General features: G+C 39.6%; 2 protein-coding genes across 5 annotated transcripts in view; one reads left to right on the forward strand and one right to left on the reverse strand.

The window, feature by feature from the left end:
- Nucleotides 1–2,872: 2,872 nt before the first annotated feature.
- LOC139940046 (monocarboxylate transporter 13-like) lies at nucleotides 2,873–15,434 on the reverse strand. 4 transcript variants are annotated; one of them, XM_071936244.1, is made up of 6 exons: nucleotides 15,369–15,434; nucleotides 13,973–14,171; nucleotides 9,089–9,366; nucleotides 7,711–7,854; nucleotides 5,584–6,435; nucleotides 2,873–4,880 (listed from the first exon to the last, which is right to left on the reverse strand). In XM_071936244.1, the coding sequence occupies exons 3-6, from the start codon at nucleotides 9,285–9,287 to the stop codon at nucleotides 4,753–4,755; spliced, it is 1,323 nt and encodes a 440-aa protein (XP_071792345.1). In that variant the 5' UTR covers nucleotides 9,288–9,366; nucleotides 13,973–14,171; nucleotides 15,369–15,434; the 3' UTR covers nucleotides 2,873–4,752. The 4 variants fall into 4 exon arrangements, with proteins under 4 accessions (XP_071792345.1, XP_071792347.1, XP_071792344.1 ...); XM_071936246.1 differs by lacking the exon at nucleotides 13,973–14,171 and having other exon boundaries at nucleotides 15,369–15,425; XM_071936243.1 differs by lacking the exon at nucleotides 15,369–15,434 and having other exon boundaries at nucleotides 13,973–14,410.
- Nucleotides 15,435–19,189: 3,755 nt separating this feature from the next.
- Nucleotides 19,190–24,259, forward strand: part of LOC139939594 (uncharacterized) — a 43,204-nt gene continuing 38,134 nt past the window's right edge. Inside the window, exons 1-4 of the mRNA XM_071935612.1 lie at nucleotides 19,190–19,262; nucleotides 20,120–20,149; nucleotides 21,601–21,799; nucleotides 22,810–23,051. Coding sequence (XP_071791713.1) covers nucleotides 19,190–19,262; nucleotides 20,120–20,149; nucleotides 21,601–21,799; nucleotides 22,810–23,051 — 544 coding nt within the window. The remainder of the gene's footprint in view (nucleotides 19,263–20,119; nucleotides 20,150–21,600; nucleotides 21,800–22,809; nucleotides 23,052–24,259) is intronic.

Consider the following 24,259-nt stretch of genomic DNA (forward strand, 5'->3'; position numbering starts at 1 on the left):
GTGTCTACTTGCCAGGTAGATTTTGTTCTTAGGAAAACTGTCATACTATATTTTCTACTACAGCGGAGTAGATTTTTTTACCAAATTCATGTATGTAGTAGAATAAATATCAAGACAGCTCTCTAAATTCCAAAATCTGCATGGCAAGACACGCTTGGTGTTACCGCAAGCCAAAAAGTGTTGAGTATATATACAGTGCTTACACACATCGGTGTAGGGGTAAAAACCAAAATGAATATTCTTTGTACCGATGCAAATTTAACATCTAATAATTATTATATATTGATACGTCACTATGCAGTGCCTCAAATCCCATTGCAGTTCAGTGTTTATGCCGTGATGACTATTGTGAATAAACCTTTTTCTTCTGTGGATAAGCTTTGAAGGAGAGCTGTCAAATGAAACTTTCTTACATTTTATCTGAATTTAGTAAAACTTTGTTTCAAAATATACATAACTTTATCGCAGGTTTCTCCTTCAACAAAACTGAATCTGCTAGATGAAAATGCCAAATGAAAGGTTTTTTAGGGACCGTTACTTCAACGTATTAACAAGATAAACTAATGATGGATCGAGTGCGTCGGAAAACATAAAGTAATTTTCAACGCAGTTTTAGCCTTCGTAACACTTCATAAAACATACATTGTTTTGACCATGGAGCTATAAAAAGGACCTTATGACCCACATGATATTTTTGGAAGAGAAAAATGTAAAACAGTGACATGGATAATGTCGTGCTGAGGTTGTTATAATCATAGAGGACGAAATATTATAATATTGACATCAAAAGGTTACGTTTGAGTTGTTTCCGTCTTGAAGACAGATGAATTGATAGGGGCGAGGGCGGGCGGAGCGGTTGGAGGGGGGCAGTTGGTGGGTATCTATGAGTTTAGTTTATGTTTTCTTGAACAACAATATTGGTAACGTCAACAGCTTATCAACCATTACGTCAAACAACAAACCAACACGATAATTGAACCAATCCTTATACCTCCCACAATGTAAGGCCATTATGATTGGTCCTTAATGCCCCTCCTCCTGTTTCCGCAACCAATTAGATCGATTGTTAGTCACAGTTGGAGACTGCCGTCCCGTAACAATTATTGTCCCAGATGGTTATTGTTTTCTCTAACCCGACTGGTTGACTTTGGAATAATTAGAGACGCCTGGTGCCCCACTTTCTTTCGATGTATACATCATAATAAGTTTCTTCTCCGAATTTGTGAACGGACGAATGGTAAAGCCTAACCATAGAGAAAGGTTATCTCTATGGATGTTCTCGTAAATCTTTTTTTGACATTCCTCCTCAACACACATAAAAGGAAAATTTTCAGTATTTCCTTGATTCATCCGATTCCCAAAACAAACTTGTGAAAATCAATGATGCGGTTGTAAGCCTCGCTACGTCATCAGTATTATGGGGCTCACAGCAGATAGGTTTAGGTGATTGTTGAGGGTGCTGAGGTTCAAGGAAAACTGGAAAGTAACGATTTCAAGTAATTTTTTTGACCGCTGTTCCCAATTGGTGTCAATTAATTTGGCAATATTTTTGTCAACGCGTTTTGAAACGACGATGACTGCAAGTCACGCTGCCACTTGTGCCCCAGGAACGAACGGAGCGCCGGCCTCACCAGCCTCATTAATGTTTTCAAGGCCCTCACAATATTCGATTATAGACATTATTTGAGAGCTTAAAAAAAGGAAAAAAGTGTAAACAATTTGCCCAGTTGTGACCTTGGGAATTGCTGACTTCCAACTTGAGGTATTGTGGATGACAGATACTCTGAAATAATTGGTCTTATTTTCCGAGAGGTGTAGGGATATAGTTTTCAAGACTGACATTTGGACGTTTGGAAAATTACTCCGATAAAGCGTATCTTTATTTGGAGGGAGAAGAACTCGACGGGCCATGTGACTCCCCATAACAAATTGAGCAGAGGATAACAGTTCAAGAGTCGGTGAATAATGTCCTCTTTATTGTACGAAGCTGTGAGACTTCTAAGATGTTTCGTGTATTGTTAAATATTAAGAATTTTTCACTGGCTATGGGGGGGGGGGGCGGAGTTAGTGGCAGGCACCGTTGATCAGTGATTTTCTTGCTCCATGCCGTTTCCTTTACAAGCAGCATAAATAGCGCCCGCTCTTGACAATGCGAGTTGCACCCTCACTAGACTGGTCCCCTGTCTTTTTCACGAGCCTCGAATGTGACGTCACTGTCTAGTTTCGCAATATTTTGAATGAGCATTTTACTGTAGTTATTTAAAAGAATATTTACTTGATGAAACAATAATTAATTTCTCTGACGGTGAAAACCATAAAGCAATAAAGTGTTGCTTCAACAGTAAGCCCACGGCTTTATACCAATTAGGGCCCAATTTCATAGAGTTGCTTAAGCACAAAATTTTGCTTAAGCAAAAAAATCCTTGCTTAGTAAGATTACCGGCCAAGGCTCCACTCAATTGTTAACAACAGCTAAATACCAGTCACAAGCAATGTATATGGCATGACATTTTTGCCAGTAACATGTGCAAAATAAGTGTGCTATTTTCGTGCTTAAGCAAATTTTTTGCTTAAGCAGCTCTATGAAATTGGCCCCAGGTCATAATCAGTTTATACATGGAGGTAGTAATGGTTTAAACAAGTGGAACTTAAACTTAACAGGCCTATTGTTGACTTTGCCCCTGTACCCGTGAATTCTGTCCGCCGGAGATTCGGCCCCATGGATGAGGATGAGGATGTTTCAAAAGAGGGCGCTATCAGAAGTAGTTTGTAGACAGTTTTTCAGGGACCGAATCTCCGGAAACAGTATCTCTTGCCCACAAAAATAAAGATTTCTCGTAAACACGTTTTATCTAAATATAGTGAGCTTTATTACATTTCATAATATTTTTTTTTACAGCACACAGCTCGTTCATTTACAAACTTCATTATTTGGCAAGTGTAAAAGACACATATAAGACACCTAAAGATATTGTGTGGATTAAATAATTATTCTGAGTAATTACTAATAGTGTCCAGTGCATTTAATGTATTCTGGGCCCATCTTTACGTCCTGTCCAGACGAGGATTTTGAAAGGCGATTTTCGTTTCACAGACTGCATGCCCAAAAGGACCAAAGAAAAACAAAAAACAACCCGTTGTATAAAACACATAACCCTCACACATGTTTCGCTCAAAATAACAAACCAGCAACGTTTACGCTAGCCTTTATTCAAGGCGCACGCGGCTACCCCAGATGTCAAGCACGACCCCAGATATCAAGCACGAAAAAAGACCAGCGCGTACATAGGATTTTACTGCGAATCTCCATTTGAAATGAATGCGAGGTCAACGGTGTATTTGTAAGGATCCTGATAATATACACCCCTGGGCCCAATTTCATAGAGCTGCTTAAGCACAAAATTTTGCGTAAGCAAAAAAATCCTTGCTTAGTAAAATCAGATTACCGGCCAAGACTCCACTCAATTGTTATGCTAAGTGAACAATAGCTAAATACCAATCACAATCAATGTATATGGCACAACATTTTGGCCAGTAACATGTGTAAAATAAGCGAGCTGTTTTCGTGCTTAAGCAACATTTTTGCTTAAAGGCACCTGGAAATAGGATTTTTTTTTCTTTTAAACATAAGAGTATATGTTTATTAACAATAAAACAATTTTTTGAGTAATTGTTAGTCACGATTTATATGTTAAAAAATTAATTAAGTGCTTTGACTCCGCCTACCTCTTTTGTGACGTAGGAAAAGGAAGACTTTGCCTCGATGCGTAGATAAACACACGTGCAAAAGTGCATGTAATTCTAAGACGTGAGTTTGTACGCTGCGAAAAAGGTTTTTTCTGGCATTTTTCCGGCAATGCCGACCAGTTGTATTGCTGCTGGATGCAGCAAAACAACTAAAGATGGGGTCAGTCTTCATCTATTTCCTGCAGATCCCAAGTATAGGCGGTTGTGGGCTGCGAAAGTCAGATTAACTAGAGCAAAGTGGTCCGGTCCGACGTCTTTTTCAGCGCTATGCAGCGAACACTTCGAGCCGTCGTGCTTCGAATCCGGGATACACCACTCATTTGACATTACGAGAAGAGCCATTCTTAAACACGACGCCGTCCCAACAATTTTTCCAGCTAGTGGGAAATCGAAGAAGGTATCTGAAAGACGTGACGAACCCAGAGGAGCATTTGCTTAACGTGAAAAAATTCGGGTAAGTTTGAACTTTGAGGGTATGTTTTTAGCTTTTGCCAAGTGACACGATTTTTTTTTGGTACCGCATGCGATTCACCGTGCGTGCAGGTCCTATGTATCGCGCCTTGAAATACGTCAGGAACAGCGCCCTCTCGGGTCGGGGCCTACTCGTAAATTTGTAAATACAATCAAAAGTAATATTTTTAAACCTTAGTTAACTTTTTATTCACATTCCTCTCGTAAAAACACATATTTTAGTGACAAAAGCTTTATTTTAAAAAAATACCACTTCCAGGTGACTTTAAGCAGCTCTATGAAATTGGCCCCTGGTGATATTCACGAGCCTTAAGGTGGTTGGTCTGAAGTGTTGGCTGTTAGTTTTTGAAGCGCCAGTAGTTGTTATAGCGCCCTCTTGCGTAGGCTTGTGTTTGTTTTCGTCGCCATCTTTGTAGTTGCGTTTTACTCCGTTTGTAATAAAAGTCCTTTTGTAAAAGCATTCTAATGTGTATTCTGCTGTGGCTACCTTGTGTTTTTCCATCCATCTCCTTACCTTGGCGAAGCGTGATGATGCTATCTTCTTTTCTCACGTACGGCGTATACAATGTCTTCAAGGATGAGAAATACAATAACTAAAATCGACATACATCCCAATAGAATGAACGCAGAGTCATAACTTCCACTTTGGTCGTAAAACCAGCCTGAAAAGGAAACAAATACACAAATAAATAAATAAACCAAAACATTAAGGTATACCCTTTGTTGTTGATATATTATCGTATGATAGTAATTTTTGAATAATAGATTTGATTTGTCGTATTATGCAAACTGAAGATTATGTTTTTTGTTATGCTGACATGATGACGAACTTTGAATTGAACATGATTGAATAGAATTGAACAGTCTGGTTTGCCTTTGAAGCAAAGTATGGCCTTTGGTTCATGAAATCGTTCGATTGTTTTAATCCTATATAAATGTAGATGTAGGCCTACACATTGGAACTATTATAGCGTGTGCAAATTTCATTTCAAATAATGTGGTTGCGTTTTTGAGATAGGCCTTTTGCCAAAAATCCGGAGCGGATATTAGACTAGACTTGATTAAAGTCCCTTAATATCGTGTGTAAGGTCCCAAACACATGTAACGCGCCAGCAGTCACATAAGACAAGTACGCCCCATCGTCAGAATGTAGTTATTGCAGCAGCGATCAGGTTGGGGCTCGGATTGGGACTTGAGTCAAGTCTAATAATTATTAGACGGGAACGCTTCTCAGATCCAAATATTGTGACATGTTTTTAAATCAAGAAATTGATCTAGAACCGTCGTATTGTTGAAAGTTGACAAAATTAAAAACTGGATGACATAAATTTATTATTATTTTTTTTTCATGGAAATCTCGCTTACCAGTCATAAAACTCGCAACAACTCGCAACACTCCTCCAACCAGCTCCGCCCAGCCCAATGCACTGGTCATTCTGGCCACGCCCACCACTTCTCTCATCATAGTATACGTCAGAGGCAACGTGATGCCAATACCAATCCCGAAGAAGAAATTATTGGCAACTAGCGGCCATGTACAGTTGAGCAATGGATCGCTAAGTAGAGTTAACCCTATAGTGATGTTTGCCGCGTAAAGCATTGTTCGTCCCTTCACCACGTGGAAATCAACCAAGAGTCCATGGCCTATTTGCCCAATGAAGATTCCGATCCCGCCAGCACAGACGATAATGGTAGCATTGTACGCCGTTAGACCTTTGATGAGGAGATGAGGGACCGAGTACACAAGCCATGACACGTTGACAAAACACACGTTACAAACACAAGCTATCAAAGTCAAGTATGATACCTCGCTGAACAAGTCTAAACTTGTAGCTTTAATGAATTTCCTAAACAGATTTTTACACCGGTCAAGAGATCTTCCTTTTTCAAGACACGTAGATTCTTCATCATGTTCTTCATGACACGTGCTTGGATGTGTGTTAAGCTCAGAATATCCGCCATGTTGGATTTGAGATGACGTATTTACTGGTCTGAGAAGACATCCCAAGACGGCAAGATGAAACTGTATTCCCCCAATCAGCAAGAGGGCGCCATGCCAACCATACGTATCCAATAGCAACTGAGACAGAGGAGCAAATACCAAGATACCGACGGAGAGACCCGAGTAAGCAACACCGTTTGCGCATGCGTAGAACTCTGTAAAATGATGACCGAGTAGTACAAGTGCTGAGTTCAGAATAAGTCCAAACGCCAAACCTGGTGAAAATAAAAGACACATAAACGAAACAAAAAGCACGGGTAATAGACTGAAAATTGCTTCTTGAGTAGAAATGACAAACCTGGTGAAAATAAAAGACAAAATAAAATAAATGAAACGAAAAGCACGGGTGATAGACTGGAAATTGCTCTTTGAACTTGGGCCTGAGAATGGGGGACTTTTGGGTTCTATGTGGCAGCAGATTTACCAGGTAAATCCATTGTTGTTGAATTGTGAGCATGCTCATGAACATTGGAAATTACCCGGTAGTCAAAGTCTGCTGCCACCTAGCGTTCAAAGGTCTACAATTCTACCAAGAGCTGATTTTTTTGACATTGCCTAGAACATAAACGACTGTGTACTTATCTCCCAAAAACCCTTTGTATAACACGTACGGCACTAGACTGGCCCATGTGTTGGTTTGTAATGCATACACCATGTACGTGGGGTTTAGCTGCGAATCTACAGAACCAAAAAGGTCATGTGAAATGATGCGAGGTCAAAGGTGATTACACGCATGTGCTTTAAAGCCATTGGAGACTTTCGGTAAACAGTCTTGTCCAAAGGCCCACAACTTATATATAAAATATCAAACCTGTGAAAATTTAGGCCAAATTGGTCATCGGAGTCGGGAAAATAAATGGAAAACCCACCCTTGTTTCCGCACGTTTCGCCGTGTCATGATATGTTTACTATAATCCGTAATTCTCGTTGTCCAAAATTGATAATTGTTTTAATGTTTTATCAAAAAGTAAAGCATTTCATGGAATTATATTTCAAGAGAAGTCTTTTACCATAACCTAGTTCACTGACTGACAGGATAGGAACGTGTAAAATGCGGTGCGGGTCGTAAAAGGGGTGTTCGTATAGGCTAGCCATCTGTTTCGGTATACTTCTAAAGTTATGACAAGTCCAACATTTTAAAGAATTTTGGTAAGCATAAAATAAAACAAATCCCATCAGGCACGAAGGCCCTTGAAATGCTACAGTAGAAATTTACTCAGGAGAACATTCCTTGGTGTCCTTGCCCTTTCAAAAACGATCTATATTCAACACATTCCACATAATAGTTTTCCTCCGTTGTTATGGCAAAGTGGCTTGCACAACCATTGTGTTATGTTGAAGTAGGTTTCGAGGCCAATGAAGTTGCCATAACAATTTGTTGTTTTTATAATGTGTTTCCCACTAAATGTTATTTAATGGACGTGGGAAATGTTTAAATATTTTCTTTTTAAGAGGTGGCTTTGCACAACCCACACATCGTTTACACTTACCGGGAAACAATAGAAGACAAAGGGCAAAGTGGACAACGTTTGTTGTGAATGAGGCTGCTACAACACCAATGCCTGCCGCAAGGCCACTCACGAAGGCTATCTGACGGTACTGGAACTTAACCTCAAGCAGTCGTAACAATGGACCTAAATAAAAACATATCCAGTTGTACTCAGAGATTAAGTTCATGAATTATTAACTCTAGAAGAACTGGACACTATTGGTAATTACTCCAAATAATTAATTTGCATAAAAGCGTACTCGGTCGAGCAATGGAGTGTTGTTGATTAATGAAACATCGTGAGAAATGACTCCCTCTTGAGTTACGTAGTTATCAAGAAAACAAAATTCTTGCAACTTTCACAGATTTGTATTATGTTTATGGACATGTTGGGTAGACCTATACACTAAGTGAGAACACTGGTCTTTGAAAATTACCAAACGTGTCCAGAGCCCTTTTCAAAGAGAATTTTATACAAGAGTAACTTCAATAATTTTGTTTTGAAAATGACATCCTATTATTTACTTTCCATCTTTTAATGGTTAAATTTTAGAGATTGCGTGCTTTAGAAAACATATAAATATTGTTCTTTGATTTTTAGGGTTTCTGCGCATTTCCGTATCAGCCTTATTTCGATTGTGACAAATTACCGTAAGCGAAACAGACTACTTTTCTTTGTCTTTGCCTTCTCCTTTCCTCCACAGAAAAACTTAAAGGCCAATGAGGCTTAAACTTCTACTGGTAAAATATATTACACGCATCTTCACTCACATATCTTCATTCACAGACCAAAACCATGATCTACGTAAGGTATAGCAAACCCTTTATAAAGGCAGTGGACAATATTGGTAATTGTCAAAGACCAGTATTCTCACTTGGTGTATCTCAACTTATGCATAAAAATAACAAACCTGTGAAAATTTGAACTCGGTGGTGATCGAATTTGAGAGAAAATAGTGGAAGAAAAAACACCCTTGTCACACAAGTAATTGAATGTCTGCTTTCAGATGATTGAATTCGAGACCTCAGCTGATGTCTTTAATTCAATTCAAATATTATTATAGTGAGAATTTACTTGTTTTACTCGAAAACTACGTTACTTCAGAGGGAGCTGTTTCCTACAATGTGTTATATCATTACACAGCTTGCCATTGCTCGTTACTAAGTAAGTTTTTATGCTAACAACTATTTTGAGTAATTACCGATAGTGCCGAGTGCCTCTTGGGATGCGCGCTAAATAACCTTTTACAGTAATAATAAAATATTAAAATTGATTTTGAAATTGAAGTTAAATTGTTGTCAATACAAATTGCTTAACGAAACTTGTGTTTCTGCCACTTTTGTGAAAATTTGACCCAATTTGACAAAATGTTTCAAACCTGAAAATCCTCTGGACGCAACCATCAGACCGATGCTGGAACCCACAGCCCAAGTCTCCGAGTCGAACTGATCTCTTGCCGACTGCAACATCACTCCTAAACTTTTGCACAGCCCTTCCCATAACATGAAGCAAAGGTGGGCAGCGACGAGAGTCAGCCATTTTGCTTTTCGGCTCTCGGCGGGGACACTGTGGTCCATCTTTGCGGACGGGTTATGAGCAACTCCTGCTGCTGGTGAGATGGTATGGACCCGCCTGTGCGTAGCCCGTTGGTTGTCTCTAAATATACAGCAGTATTATATTGTTTAATGGATTGCCATGGCTTGATTGTGCTATGAAGTTACAATATTTGCGACCGGAGTCACGTGACTTATAGAAAATAGAATTGGCTGTTGCAAACAACCTCGATCGTGTTTTTTGTTGTGCGGTTATTTAACCTTCGAGAAAGAAGGGTCAAAACGTCAGGCCATTCACTATTTTTAGCTGTTCCGACCGTCCGTCGGAACAGGTATTGTTTTCGTCTAGATTGTTATTGTTTTTATTATTATTATTCTTTGTTTCTCCCCTTTATCCCATAGCGTTTGTACACGTTTTTGCGGCAGCCTAATCTCCTAAACCATAATACGAAAGAGTGAGTTTATTATACCAAATTGAAGCTTAGAACATAAGCTTAATTCTTATCGTAAAAAAATTAAAATTGTTAATTAATAAGCCTTAATTAAGCTTATGAATATTTAATTAGCAAACCGAGTTAACACCATATCTCAGAAAGTAGACCGCCAATCCTGAAACTTTTTTCAGCTATACACTAGTCAGGTCCTGTTAATGTGATTTCCGACATAAAATTCTGGACGACGTCACCATGACGTCATGTATTGCACGTTTTGTGTCTGTGCAGAAACACAATGGCTCTTGAAGTGTAAACAAACCCAGCTTTCGGAAACATAATTTATGCGATTAAAATTTAATTACATGTTGTACACTTCCCAAAACTGCTTTAGATTAGGATATATTTTATTGATGGTCATTTTAAAAGCATCAGAACTTATAGAAACAGTGTAATTATTTTTAAAAACCTGTATTTCCGGGGAAGTTTTTTCAAAGATCATGGGTACGGCGTAAAACTTGATTTGAATAGTCAAAATGGTAAAACTGTAAACTTGACCAAGTCCTTATCACATTTTCCACCGGTATTATTGCGTTTTTTTTGTTCAATATACATAGATTTCTTACGGTCACCGACTAGCGCAAGTCTAAACTTGTTCCCAAAATTTGACAAGCCTGAGCATGGTGCGTCGTGGACCGGGTTCATTTCAGGCGACGAGCGTGGACGACGAAAATAGACCGCCCGGGATTTGGAATTATTTACGGGTAAAGTCACCTTGTTCGCGCCGGGGACCATTTGCCTAAACTAATTCCAGTATTTCGCGTTACGTTCGGAAATTAGACCATGACAAACAAAAACTCTTTGACAGGAATACAAAAGCAGAGATTTTATTATGCTGACGTTTCTCTGGTGGTTGAGTGGCTCAGTTTTATAGAGCTGCTTATAATAAACAGGCAAAACATTTTGCTTTACAAAATTGCAGAAATTGAGCAGAACACCTGGATTCACAACTTGAACATGAGGCATGGTTAAGCTGCTTTTTGTGTTTAAAAAGCTATTATGTAGTTTGGTCCTGGGCCAATGGCTTTTAAAGGAAAGAATCGCAGCGCTTACGTAATCAGGGAACTGTGCTTATGCTAAGCGTATTTTACAGCTTAGCAGGGAATGTGTTCTTCACGTCACAATTCGCATCAAAAAATTTGCTACAGTTGACTAATTGTGCTCAACTCCTGCGAAACTTTCACTGCGAAAACAGTGACTAAAAAATTTGATTTGCATTCGCAGGAAAAACCGTGCTTTACTTGTGACAAAAGTAGGCAGGGGCGACTAGTGTGCTTTAGTGTTAAAGCCGCGACTACAAATTATTATTTGAGTCTCGACTACTGTTTTTCTCTACTCCGTTATAATCGTGTCCACACATCGACTACAAAATTTGTCCCGACTACCTGTTTGGAACCAGTTGTGTTGCTTACTACTATTCGCAACATAATTAATATTGCCCTTGCGGCAAAGCGGCACAAATCTTGAGAATCTGTACTTTATCTCGACAAGTGTCATAGTTAGGTTTGAATTGCGACTAGTCGAGTAGTAAATTTCACTAGTCACACCCATTCGCAACATAATTAAAAATTTGTCCCGACTACCTGTTTGGTGAACCAGTTGTGTTGCTTACTACTGTTCGCAACATAATTTATATTGCCCTTGCGGCATAGCGGCACAAATCTTGAGAATCCGTACTTTATCTCGACAAGTGTCGTAGTTAGGTTTGAAGTGCGACTAGTGCAACACTAGTCACACCCATTTGCAACATAATTAATATTGCCCTTGCGGCACATAGCGGTACAAATCTTGAGAATCCGTATTTTATCTCGACAAGTGTCGTAGTCAGGTTTGAGGTGCGACTAGTCCAACACTAGTCACACCCATTTGCAACATAATTAATATTGCCCTTGCGGCACATAGCGGTACAAATCTTGAGAATCCGTATTTTATCTCGACAAGTGTTGTAGTCAGGTTTGAGGTGCGACTAGTGGAGTAGTAAAATTGACTAGTCACCCATACGCAACATAATTAATATTGCCTTTGCGGCACATAGCGGCACAAATCTTGAGAATCTGTATTTTCTCTCGACAAGTGTCGTAGTAAGGTTTGAGGTGCGACTAGTCGAGTCATGATGGGAACTTGCTTAATGAAAAAGATTCAGTGCTCTGCAGAAGCATTGAATTCTGCGCTTACGTCAAGCGAAATAGACTGCTTATAGCAGGGATTTCTTTTGTTTGTGTGCTTCCAAGCTCGCACATTATTTTCCAAGCTTGCACATCACAGTAAGCGGAAAATGGTGATCGTAAGCGCAGACTTTGGTGGTCATGAGAACCATGTAATTTTGCCCTGTAAGTAGGTTTGGTAAGGCCTACACTTCAAACATGTAAAGTCAAAACAGATTGTTAGTACATGAGGGGAAATCTTGTGAAACTGGTCCAATTTGACTCTGCTTCACTGCGTAAGCAAAGAATTGACACATCAGAAGCGCGGATATTATCGCTTACATAAAGCATATTTCACAGCTTAGCAGGGATATTTTTACTTGTGCGCGGGGAAATTTATCATAATATGTAATCTTTGCTTTGAACTAATTCCACAGATATTTCAGCGCCTGCACAGTAAGCGGAGAATGGTGGTTGTATAATAAATGGGCAGAGTTTGGTTGAAGCAGACAGAGCCATAAAACTGGGCCGTGTTCTATAGGGGAAATTATAGCCTGACATTTTGTGACAGTTTTGGTCTCTGCGACGTACACATACAAATACAGAGTCAGATACAGACATTACGGTGCAGAAATCGTGCAATTGAAATGTCTCATAAGAGCGCCCCCTATCGGCAGGAGTAGGAAAATAAAGGAGTATCCTACAAATTAATTATGTGTTTTTTAAACACGTAAAATAATATCAAATGGTTGTTTAGCTTAATTCCTATCATAAAACATATGAGATGGTATGGACCCGCCTTTCAACTGTTTGTTCTTAAAGACTCCTTGGGGGTTGGAGATTAATTTGAAAAAACTGTGACCACAAGTTGACCTCTACTTCCGCGTCAACCGGAAGTGTCACCATATCTCAAGAACTATACAGCAGATTTTCAAAATATTTTCAGTTGTAAAGTCCTTAGGCATAAAATATTAACTTTAAAAAACCGTGACCTCAAGTTGACCCCTACTTCCTGGTCAACCGGAAGTGGGACCATATCTCAAGAACTATACAACAGATTATCAATTTTTGTTCAGTTTGGGCATTCAAGATTAGTTTGAAACAACTTTGACCCCATGTTGACCTTTACTTCCGGGTCAACCGGAAGTAAGCCCATATCTAAAAAAGTACAAAGCTATTGTTCAAACTTCAGTTATAGACTCCTAGGCAATAAATATAAGCTTTGGAAAACTGTGACCCCAAGTTGACCTCTACTTCTGGGTCAACCGGAAGTGGGACTATATATCAAGATCTACACAACCGATTTCATAGACTCCTTGGCATTGCAGATTAATCTTTGGTAGCTGTGGGCCCATGTTGACCTTTACTACGGGTCAACCGGGAAGTAAGACCTTATAACAAGAGCTACACAACTTTTTTGAAACCTTTTTTCAGTTATATATTCCTTGGGCAATGAAGCACATAATCCAAGCAAAACAACACGGAACAGCTTCGTGTTTGTTCACAAACACTTAATGTCTAGTTTGGACTTATTTCTCATGGCATATTTTCAACAAAGCAAGCAAGCATAATTGTTATACCTCGGTAAGAAACTGCGAAGTTTGATTGGTCGAGAACCGATCACGTGACGCGCAACAAAAACGCATGTTACATGGCTCGACTGGCCGGGTAACATGAAAAGTGATGTACACCAGTGAACATCACCTTGATCGTTCCCAGCATTGGTCGATTTCCAGCGCTCTGTACTAAACAACCGCGGGTTCGAGGGAATTGTTTCTTGTTCGTCTGCTTATTAAACAATGAATAGTCCGTCGTAATAATGTTTGAAATTGACAACAGAACTTAGAGAAGAGGAATAACAATTAAACAAAGGTATAACAAAACAATTGTTGCACGTTGTGACTCGGGTCCATGGGGTTGTACACCCTCGGGGGGAAATGGCACCCTCGGCTTCGCCTAGGGTGCCATTTCCCCCTCGGGTATACAAAACGCCATGGACCCCGGCACAGCGTGCAACAATTGTATACTGTTCACCAGTTAGTTAAATTCGAACGATAGGATATCGGTAACTTACAATGAGTTTGCGGCTCTATTTAAGCTGTCCAAGCCACGAAGGCCTTGACAAAAGGCTTGGTGAACTGTCTTTTCATTGGTTACAGAATAGGCTATTCAGTGTTATAACACCCCGTACGAATATTCTGCCTTTTCGTTGGTTTAGAGCGCGTTCTACTGCTTGTGGGGCAGAAGTTGAGTCCCTAGGTCATTTTCTGCATCTGAAAGGGTACATGATGAGAGGTTAATTACTGTGGATTGAGGGGCCAACGGTTCAGCTTCAGTGGGTACATTGCGTTTGAATCGTCTCCGTCTGTGATGCTGCTGTTTGGAGACAAGACGACCAATCTTGCCATTTCTCCTGGAAATCAGAACAGATTCAAGTTTAGTTAAACCAGCATTGATCTCACTGGTGAATTGCTCAAAACGGGCACTTGAGCAGATGGACCTAAGTTCCGCTTCAAGATAGGATATATCTCGGTTGAAGCTGTTGAGACAAGCATCACACTGGTCTGTTAGAATATGAATAAGTGAAGTACTATGGAGTGTGTTGTTCCACTGTCTGCGGAGTGGGGTACACAAAGACCCAAGGGCTGGGTCAAATTTCACCTGTAAACCTGTGGGAATGAAACGGGTTAGTGTGTAGAACCTGTAGTTGTCTCGATGATACGAATAACGTAGTGCTTTTTCTTTTAGTTTCCTAAGTTCCTGAAACAAGCGAACGCAACTTTGGTTAGACATGGTGGAAAAGAAAACAAACAGGAACAAATCTGTAGAGAAAAGCAATACAAAAATGTTAATAAACTGAGGCTGGCGGTAACACCAAGGGATGATAATCTAAAGAGGAGTAGGGGTGGTTCTGAGAAGAACCTTTGGTTTCAATTGGAGAAAATGCTAAGTTGACAAAGACATGAATAGACTGGGGGAGGAAAACAGCATTAATATACAAAAGGGAAGTGCACTAAAAAGGAAACAGATTTTAGTGAAAATGCAGGGTGTGTAGAGTAAACCTGCAGGGGGAGGAAAACTGTGGTTAATTATACACGGGGGAAGAACTCATGAAGGGAAAAAAAAGACATGATGAAACAAGTAGGGAAACAAACAGGAAAACAAAAGTGCTGAAACAAAAGTTCAAGCAACCTGCCACAAAGGAAAACAAGCAAACAAATGAAGAAACCTGTGGAGAAATATAGTAAATTTAGAAATTGAACATAGTCAAAAAGGAAATGGGAGAAACAAATTGGTTATCATATATGGAGAGAAGGCAATGAGAGAAAGAAAGAACAAACTGTGAAATACAACCAACAAATAAGACAAAATGTAACAAGAAACCAGGGAGGTAAGGAGGATCACCAAAGGGATACTGCAACAGAGGAATATAGATGAGAAAATAGAGTTAGCTGTTGCAAACAACTTACCAACCAAATGGACCGAGAGTATAAATGCAAAATTGGCCTGACGTTTCGACCCTAGCAGAGTCTTTCTCGAAGGCTAAATGACAACGCAACAAACAAGTGAAAGAGAAGCAGTGAAGTGGAAATACATGAATGGGGTTAGAAAGCATACAGAAAAAAGCAGGGGGTAAACAATGAATAGGGGGACAAAAGGGGGGGGGGGGGGTGAAGGGAAGGGACTGGCTTGACCACAAACTAAGAAGATGGAAACACAAAGGACAACATCAAGGGTGGTGAGGTTGGGTTAACAGTAATTTATTAGTGAATGAGGCTCAGGCTAAAAGGCTATGGGGAAAAAAGGAGACGGCAAAACAAAAGGTTTATTAGTCGTTTCCTTCTTGGATGTTCAGACCATGGGGTTGAATGGTCTGGAGGCGTCTAATCCAGAGTTTCTCCCTACTCAAACGCACAGTCTCTCTGTGGTTGCCTAGTGCCTCTATGCCCTGTAAGATCATGTCAGAAATGGAGTGATTAGGAAGATTGAAGTGATGACCTACAGGTGTATCTAGCTTTTGGGTCTTGACTGTAGATCTGTGGCCGTAGAAACGCCTCTTGAGTGTAGTTCTTGTTTCCCCTATATTGAACACCACAGACTCTGCAAGATATGAGATAAATGAGATTAGTGGTGGTGCAGGTGCAGTGGCGTAACTAGACATTTTCATTTGGTGGGGCAAGTGGGGGCAAAGATTAAATTTGGGGGGGGGGGGGGCCAAAGAAGTGCAAGATTATTATTAAATATGTTAACTGATATATAGTTGATACACACCAATGCAGTTCTAAAACAGTCTATAGTCAGCATGTAACAAAAGATTGCGAAAACAACAAAATCTTAGAGAACATGTCATTTTGTATAAGATAAAACTTTTTGACTGTATAAAAGGATTAAATTACCAACTGTGGTCAACAAGTACCAATTTAGAGTTGTACACGGTATTCTCAACTAGGCTTTGTGGGTGTGTAAATACCCAAAACATAATAATATTAGGCCAAGTAAAAATAGAAAAATAGAAATGTTTAGCGTCCCCGCCCGCTTCCTTTTTACAGGACACCTCTTTTTTTTCTTAAGTTTTTTTATGCACATTTTTTTTTCTTTTTTTTTTTGAAAAAGGGTTATTTTAAATGATCTCAGCAAAAAAAAAAAAAAAAAATCTGAATGTCTTGTCTGAATGCCTTGACCAAACTGTTTCATTAATGTTTTGTGTATTTCAGCAGCAGAAAAAAAACAGTTGATATTTGACATTCATGGCGACCATCTTGAAATAAAAAATAAAAAGCCCCTCCTCCTTCCTTATTTTTGAGAAATCCAGACACTAAACATGTTTCTTTTTTTACTCGGCCTTATTGTATCAAGTGTAAGCCAAAAATACAGGATCGAAATTGTGGGTGTTTAATAATCACATTTTAGTTACGAAACGGATATTTAAAAATAATAGGCCTACCTCTCAATTGCACCGCTTGCTTCAAAGGAGAAGAAATGGTCTAAGCAACCTTTTTCGCTGGCCATTTTTGTGCTGTAGTAAATTTCTCTGTAGTGCATCTGACCATGGAGGTAGAGGTAGAAATTTCTACCTCCATGATCTGACTTTGTGTTTACGGAGCTATTGGTCTGCGTTCAGACCATCACTTATTTAACAGAACTTTGTCACATCCTGCACTCTCTGTAACCGCAAAACCACAACAAACATTTACCGCCAATACGATCGCGCGCGCGTTTCCACGCATTTTTCATGTTATAGTCCACATAGGGCCTACTGATAATGAATAAAAGTTTTCCGTTTTACGGCAGCATTTTATGCAGCCTTAAACGATTTATATATAAGGCCTATAAGAATATACTTATCTCTGATTTCATATGGGGGGGGGGGGGGGCAAGAGGGGGGGGGGGGGCAAGGGTTCTGAGCGGGGGGCGCCGGCCCCCCCTGCCCCCCCTCTGGTTACGCCACTGTGCAGGTGACATGACCCCTTGTCTTATGGGCGGTACCGCCGGTGTTACTCGTGAAGGAGTCCGATTCCCTGATGTGTTGTCTACAGACGATGCATTTGGAGATGTTGGAACACCTAAAAGTTCCCTGTGGTAGAGGGGGATTAACATCATCATTAATGGGAGGGACTTCTGCTCGGACAATGAGATCCCTGAGACTTGGTGGGCATCTGTAGGCAACTATGGGTTCTTCCTGAACAGCACGTTGAAGTCGATCTGATGTGTGAAGAATATGATGGTTAGAACTGGTTATTTTACGAATGGGAGGAAGTGAGGGGTGGAAAGTGACAACAAAAGGAACTTTCCCCGTAGGACTCTGTTGTTTCTTGGGTCCTTTGGAAAGTACTGACTCCCTAGAACGAGCCTTGACTTTCTGGATAGCTCGATGGACTGCTAGAGAGCTATGACCCCTGGAAACAAGGTGTTTCTTATACTATGATCGTAATTAACTGATCTGCCGCGGAGTCAGTTCTGAATTGGTCTCAACGTTTCGAATAGCTTGGTCTAGTCCCCTGACGATGACTAGAGCAGAACAGTTAATTACGATCCTATAAGCTAAAGCAGTAGTCCAGTCTATTTTCTATACCATCCGCCCTAGTAATAGTTAAAAAGCAGGACAGTTCTTTTCATAACTGAGAAGTCTCCCGAACCTCCGATTATCTACTCCGCGGCAGTAGAATAAAGCAAGACAGTTCTCTAAGAGCAAACTCTACCTGGCAAGTAGATACACACATGGTGTTACCGCAAACCTAATATACATTGATACCTCACCATGCAAAAATAGCATTTATATTGTTGATTTACCTTTGTGGTATCCCGCATTCAGTGATCACACTCTCATTGTCTTTTTCATGACTCATGAGATTCCTATAAATTACACTGTAAATTGTATATAATATTTGTATGACTTCCTGTATAATGGCCCCCAAAAACCATCAATAATTAACACAAAATGAAAAAGAGAGAAAGACAAAAAGTTTCCTTAACTCGTTTTGCGTCACAGAATTGGTGAACACATCCCCAACCCCGCCCTTGGTCAAAAAAGTGCGAAGTGTTCGCTAATAACTGACACTATTACATTAACCAAATTGTTTTATTGCGTCAAATTCTCAAAATGAGAAATTTCATAACTTCAGCAGCACCTACTTGTTTTTCTCCTAGCAGAAACACAAGATGATGAGCAGTGATTATTTAATTTATTAATACTTTCTCATTTTCCCACATATTTTCCCCAACGTTTTTTGTCAACGTTTGCATTTTTACTCTATATGGCATTGTTCTCGATTTGTTCTCGAAACACTCGAGGCAAGAATAAGTAGGCAATCAAAACATATGGCTGTACTTAAAATTACTTCACTTATTTGAATGACCATATTGTCCAGTAATCGCAAAATTTACAATTTTATCAGACTATTCCTTTTCTCAAAAAAGGGGGAACTTTCATAAAATATTAATACAAACGTAGAGGTCTTTATTGATTCATAAGAGTAGTTTGTTTAAATAAAGCTGACTGACACCCGAAATACTTTAGGGAAAAAAATACAACATTTTTAAGACAAAACAATCTAAATAGCAGTTTAATTATACGATATTTCATAAATTGTTAATTAAAATATTAATATTGAATTATTACATAATTTAACTCGTCAGCAGGAACCCCTTCTCATAATGGTACCACCTTAAGTTAGAATGTGTACAAAAGAGGTGCAAACATCGGCATTAGGACCATATTGCCCTGGGCCGGAGCCGACTCAGGACTAGTGGTCCAAGAAGTATACCCTGCGGAACCCTCCATCAGTACACCATGGGTAAACTAAGCACACCGGCAGTTGTTGCGCTGATATTCATGGCACTAGGAGTAGTGAATGGAGATATTTGTAAGTACATAAAAACAATCTACTTCGATGCATGTAAAAACTTTCAACTGCACTGATGTTGTCAATAATCTGTATGGGAAAGCCTAACCCGTGTTTTGTCCGAAGAAGAAATACATAAGCGAATTTGTGGTATTGATAATTCAAAACTGATAATCTTTCAACACCCATACTAACGGTTCCTAATTGGTCCATCGGAGTTGTTCTAGTGTTAAATGTGTGTTTTTGTTTTTGTTTGTTTTGTTTTCCGGATGATCCGGAGGTTGTTGGTTCAAATCCCGCTCCATTCATTATTTTTGTCTTTGTTTAAACCTAAATTATTAAAAAGTATTCAGTCAGTTTCCAAAGTTACACTAAAATCGTCAGTGAGTGGCAAGATGGAACAGGTGACCAGCACCTCTAGTTCCCTTCAAAGCCACCCGATACTGTATGTAGTTGAATGGAATTGGGGTTGAGGAAGGGGGCACGGGAAAGAGGAAAGATGAATGGGGGGGGGGGTGGGGGGGGGTTGGAATGACAGGAAGCAAGCTGAACGAAAAAGGGACAAGAGGGACTCTCGATGCCTGCAGCATAGCGGAACCAGGCTGACCGGCAGTTTAGAAACCTCAGTTGTCAGATTTAAAAGTGGAATTAGAATGAAGATACAAGAACCTTTGGAGAGTTCAAGGCTAGCATTTTGTTCGATTTAGGGACAAAAACATTCAATGAAACTTCCTTCCACTCACTTAAACTGACTAGGCCCCTATGACAATAACAATCAATGAAAATAGTTGTGTAACCTTCATCGAATGTCAGAGGGGTTCGTCCAACGCTGTATTGAATGCAACTTCTACATTTTCACTGTTTTTGTTTTGTTCCAGATGGAATTCCAGATCTCAATACTGATCGTGGTAAGTTCTTTCTTCAATTTGTGTCCACTGCATTATATTGGTATGTAATACATGGATGATAGATTTGCATCGGGGATAAAGAATATTAATTGGTATGACTCTTACACCGCTAAGAGTTATACTCAGCTTTCACGAGTTCTGTGAGAGAAAAAAAGGAACAGGCAAAACACAGAGTGGTTAAATGTTAATATTTTTTATCAGAGGTTTTCTGTCTGCACAATTCGAAATCCTGAAGCCCTTTATAGGTAAAGTTCACCTTTCGTTTGTGGAACAGTTCGATTGTTTTAATCCTATTTATTTAAAATAGATGCACACACAATAATTTAGTGTTCACATTTCATTTCAAAAGTTGGTCGCGTTACATCGCCAAAAACCTGAGCGAATAGGAACTCAGAATAGTCTTAGAAACATTACTGCAGTAACGCTTCTTAGATCCAAGTTTTGGGGCTTCATAAATAATTAAAAAACATTACACAACAAACAAAAAATCAAGAGAAATGTTTCTGTATAAATTCTTTATACTATATATCAAAAGGCCTATAACCAATGGTTTTTATTCCTATTAATTTTAATAGTGATTGCAAAACGTGTATCTTTCCCTTTAACAATCAAATCATCAACAGTAAATCATCAAAAGTATTAAATTGATTACTCAAAGCTGAGATTTCTGAGTGAAAATTGTAAGCAGTTTTCTGGTTACACCAGTACCACCACACACCATCCTCTTCCTCTGCAATAATACTGCAAGATTTGCCGAAAAAGGGCGCACAACCCAAACAAGTGCACTGAATGGATCAATGCACCGAACCTTGAATTAACATTTCAGAAGCCCCAAACAGAGCATGTCAGCATTATTTATAACGATTGTTGGAAATGAGAAATAACGGTTGGGTGTTATTTACTTTTAGTTTAGGAGCTTAGTGGTTTGGGAAAGTATAGGCCCTAAAAAAACCTTTCACACGAGAGGAATTTGGCAATGGTCCCTTGCTAAATTGTAGCTTGGTTATAAAACTTTACAAAGTGTACCCCGTGTGAAAGGACAACAATTTTGTGTATCGCCCATACACAAGATGGCATCTTTTCGGTTAGATACACGAAATTTGCAAACAAATGTATTTTATTTGTGACGGTGTAGCCCGTTTGGGCTTTTTAGAAAGTTTAAACGTCACTGCCACTTTTGCTTAAAGGATGTGAACATACAATACAATATATTTTTAGCAAAATGTTGTGTACTGCTTCCTCAGACTTTCATTTCGTGTCATGCTGGGCGTTTTCTATATGGATATTAGTGTGCGTTTCAGTTGATATCAATCTTGATAAAAAGAACGAGGTGGCTTTGGAAAAGAAAAGGCAGAAATGTGAATGGCTTAATTCATTATTTATTTGGAACTTGATGGGATTCTTCAGCCACGATTGGTTAATTGTTTTATTTTCCCTCCATGTGTTTGAAGGATACTTTGCTGTGGTGGAAGACACCACAACATACAACAAGCTCTACAAATACTTCAAGTACCCAATCACGCCATCTGGGTATATATTATTTGAAGTAAAGACCGAAGGCAGTGCTTACATTACTCTGTCTGCAGAGGCCGACCACCAAATAGTACAATATGAGATTGTCATCAGCGGTCATAAGACGCTCATACGAAGGTAACGAAATCCAAAAACAATTTTCATTCAATGTTTGAACTTGAAAGTTAGTTCCTTCGTGGATGCGTTCGTTTTAGCTTCCCTGGGTCGACCCCGGCGTGTGGCGGTTTTTTTTTCTAGGACGAACGTGGGTAATTATTTGCACACGTTCGTCCTGGAAATAAAAAACGCCACACACCGGGTCGACCAGGGGAAGCTAAACGAACGCACCCAGGTGGTCCCTATATGTTGAGAGCAAAATGAGCTAAGAAACGGGCACTGAATGCTTGGCAACAGACTGAACTTGATAGAGTAAATAGTGAAATGGTATAAAGAGGTTTCCTTCTGAAGTGGATTGCATGCAGAATAAGAAAGAATATAATGAGTACAATCCTGATTAAACCATTTCCCTGTTCGCCTTTCGCATTGATAACCTTGTATAGGAGTTGACCATAAAGAAAACTCTGATTGCTCCATGCTCTGACCAAGGCCATATCAGTAGCAAAAACACACAAGGAAGACGGGTGAATGTCAACTACGAGTAGTTTTACAATTAACGAAAAGACGATCTTTTAACATGGAATTCTAGACGCATGCATGGTATAGTATCCGACGTGGTTTGTGCGGCAGCTAGCGATCACTAGACGGTCTTATAGACTCTAAAAACTCGAAATGAGATGGAAGGAGATTTTTTCATTACTCTCTTACAACTTCGCTCGATGAACAATTGAGTTCCAAGTTAATGTTCACAGATTTGTTATGTTATGCGTGTTTTGGGATGCACCAGTGTGAATACTGCTGTCTGACAATATTGCCAAAGGTGTCCAGTGCCCACTGGGCGGGAACTGTTCATCGAATAATTCATGTTGTGCAATGTTCCGATCTCATTTGGGGCAAGAAGGGGGCAAGGGTCCTGACGAGCAAGTGAGCTCCGCCACTCCCGAGCTGGTACCACCGGAGATAGTGCATGGATGAGAGCATTTTTCAAGGTCCAGTTTTAATTGTTTGTACTTTGTTGTCTATAAAAACAGATGCATTGACAGTTGTACTAAGGCCATAGAAGTTCACGACATCTACCTCTTGAGTGGTACAGAGTTCACCTTCTTCTGTATCTCGTATAACAATGGCCACATCAAACTGGGTCAGACCTGCAGTCAGGAACCTGGGCTTGTATCGTGGACAGATGATAACCCTCTCCCAATCAAGTATTTTGGTTACGCCACTCAGATTGATGATTCCTGGAAGACTGGGATGTGGAAATTTTACATCGTCGGTAAGAGACAAGTATCTGTTTCCTGTGTTTTCAGTCGCTTTCGTTTCTCCTACTTCCAGCCTTAGCATAAAAACTTACAAGGTAACAAGCAATGGAGAGCTGTTGATAGTATAATTATTTAAAACATTGTGAAAAACGGCCCTCCCTGAAGTAACATAGATTTCGAGAAAGAAGTAATTTTCCACGAATTTGATTTCGAGACCTCACAATTAGATTTTGAGGTCCCAAAATCGAGTATCTGTTATCTCGCAACTTCGATGACCAATTATTGAGATAAAATTTTACAGGTTTGTTATTTTGTGCATATGTTGAGATACACCAACTGAGAAGACTAGTCTTTGACATTCAACAGTGTCCACTGCCTTTGAAGAGTGTAGGCTCGGTGTATTTCCCCAATGGAAATACGTCTGTTGGTGTTTGGGGGCTATCCTTGGGGATATTATCTCTCTTGTGTTCTATTTTCTATCTTATTTCATTGTCTTTTCTCCTGTTGTTGTATATGAATTGTTGCCATGTTCTTGCTGTATTTTTATCCAAATAAATTCAATCAATCAATCAACCGATCACTCAATCAATCAATGATCCATCAGCTATTTCAGTGCTAGCCCTTTTTCAAGATTTTGGCGAAGCGTGCGTAGTCTCCCGTTCCAGTCGCTGGGGATCGCGGCTCTCCAAGCCTCAAATGCCCGGAGGAAAGGCTTGTGCATGTGTAAACTCAATGTGCCAAGACCAATTTTAATAGCTAGCAGAAGTGTATAAAATAGTGTAGGTACAAAATAGTGCTGATGCTGGTGTGGTGTTGTTAACAGGTCTTGACATGGGCAGTGGTTTTGAGGATGACTTGCGGTATGGTTTAGTTTAAAGACACTGGACACTATTGGTAATATTGTCAAAGACCAGTCTTCTCACTTGGTGTACCTGTGAAAATTTGAGCTCGATTGGTCGTCGGAGCTGCGAGATAACTATGAAAGAAAAAAAAACACCCTTGTCACACGAAGTTGTGTACTTTCAGATGCTTGATTTCGAGACCTCAAGTTCTAAATCTGAGGTCTCGAAATCAAATTCGTGGAAAACTGCTTCTTTCTCGAAAACTACGTCACTTCAGAGGGAGTCGTTTCTCACAATGTTTTATACTACCAACCTCTCCCCATTACTCGTTACCAAGTGAGGTTTTATGCTGATAATTATTTTGAGTAATTACCAATAGT

Source organism: Asterias amurensis, chromosome 7, assembly GCF_032118995.1.
Source record: "Asterias amurensis chromosome 7, ASM3211899v1".
Lineage (NCBI taxonomy): Eukaryota > Metazoa > Echinodermata > Asteroidea > Forcipulatida > Asteriidae > Asterias > Asterias amurensis.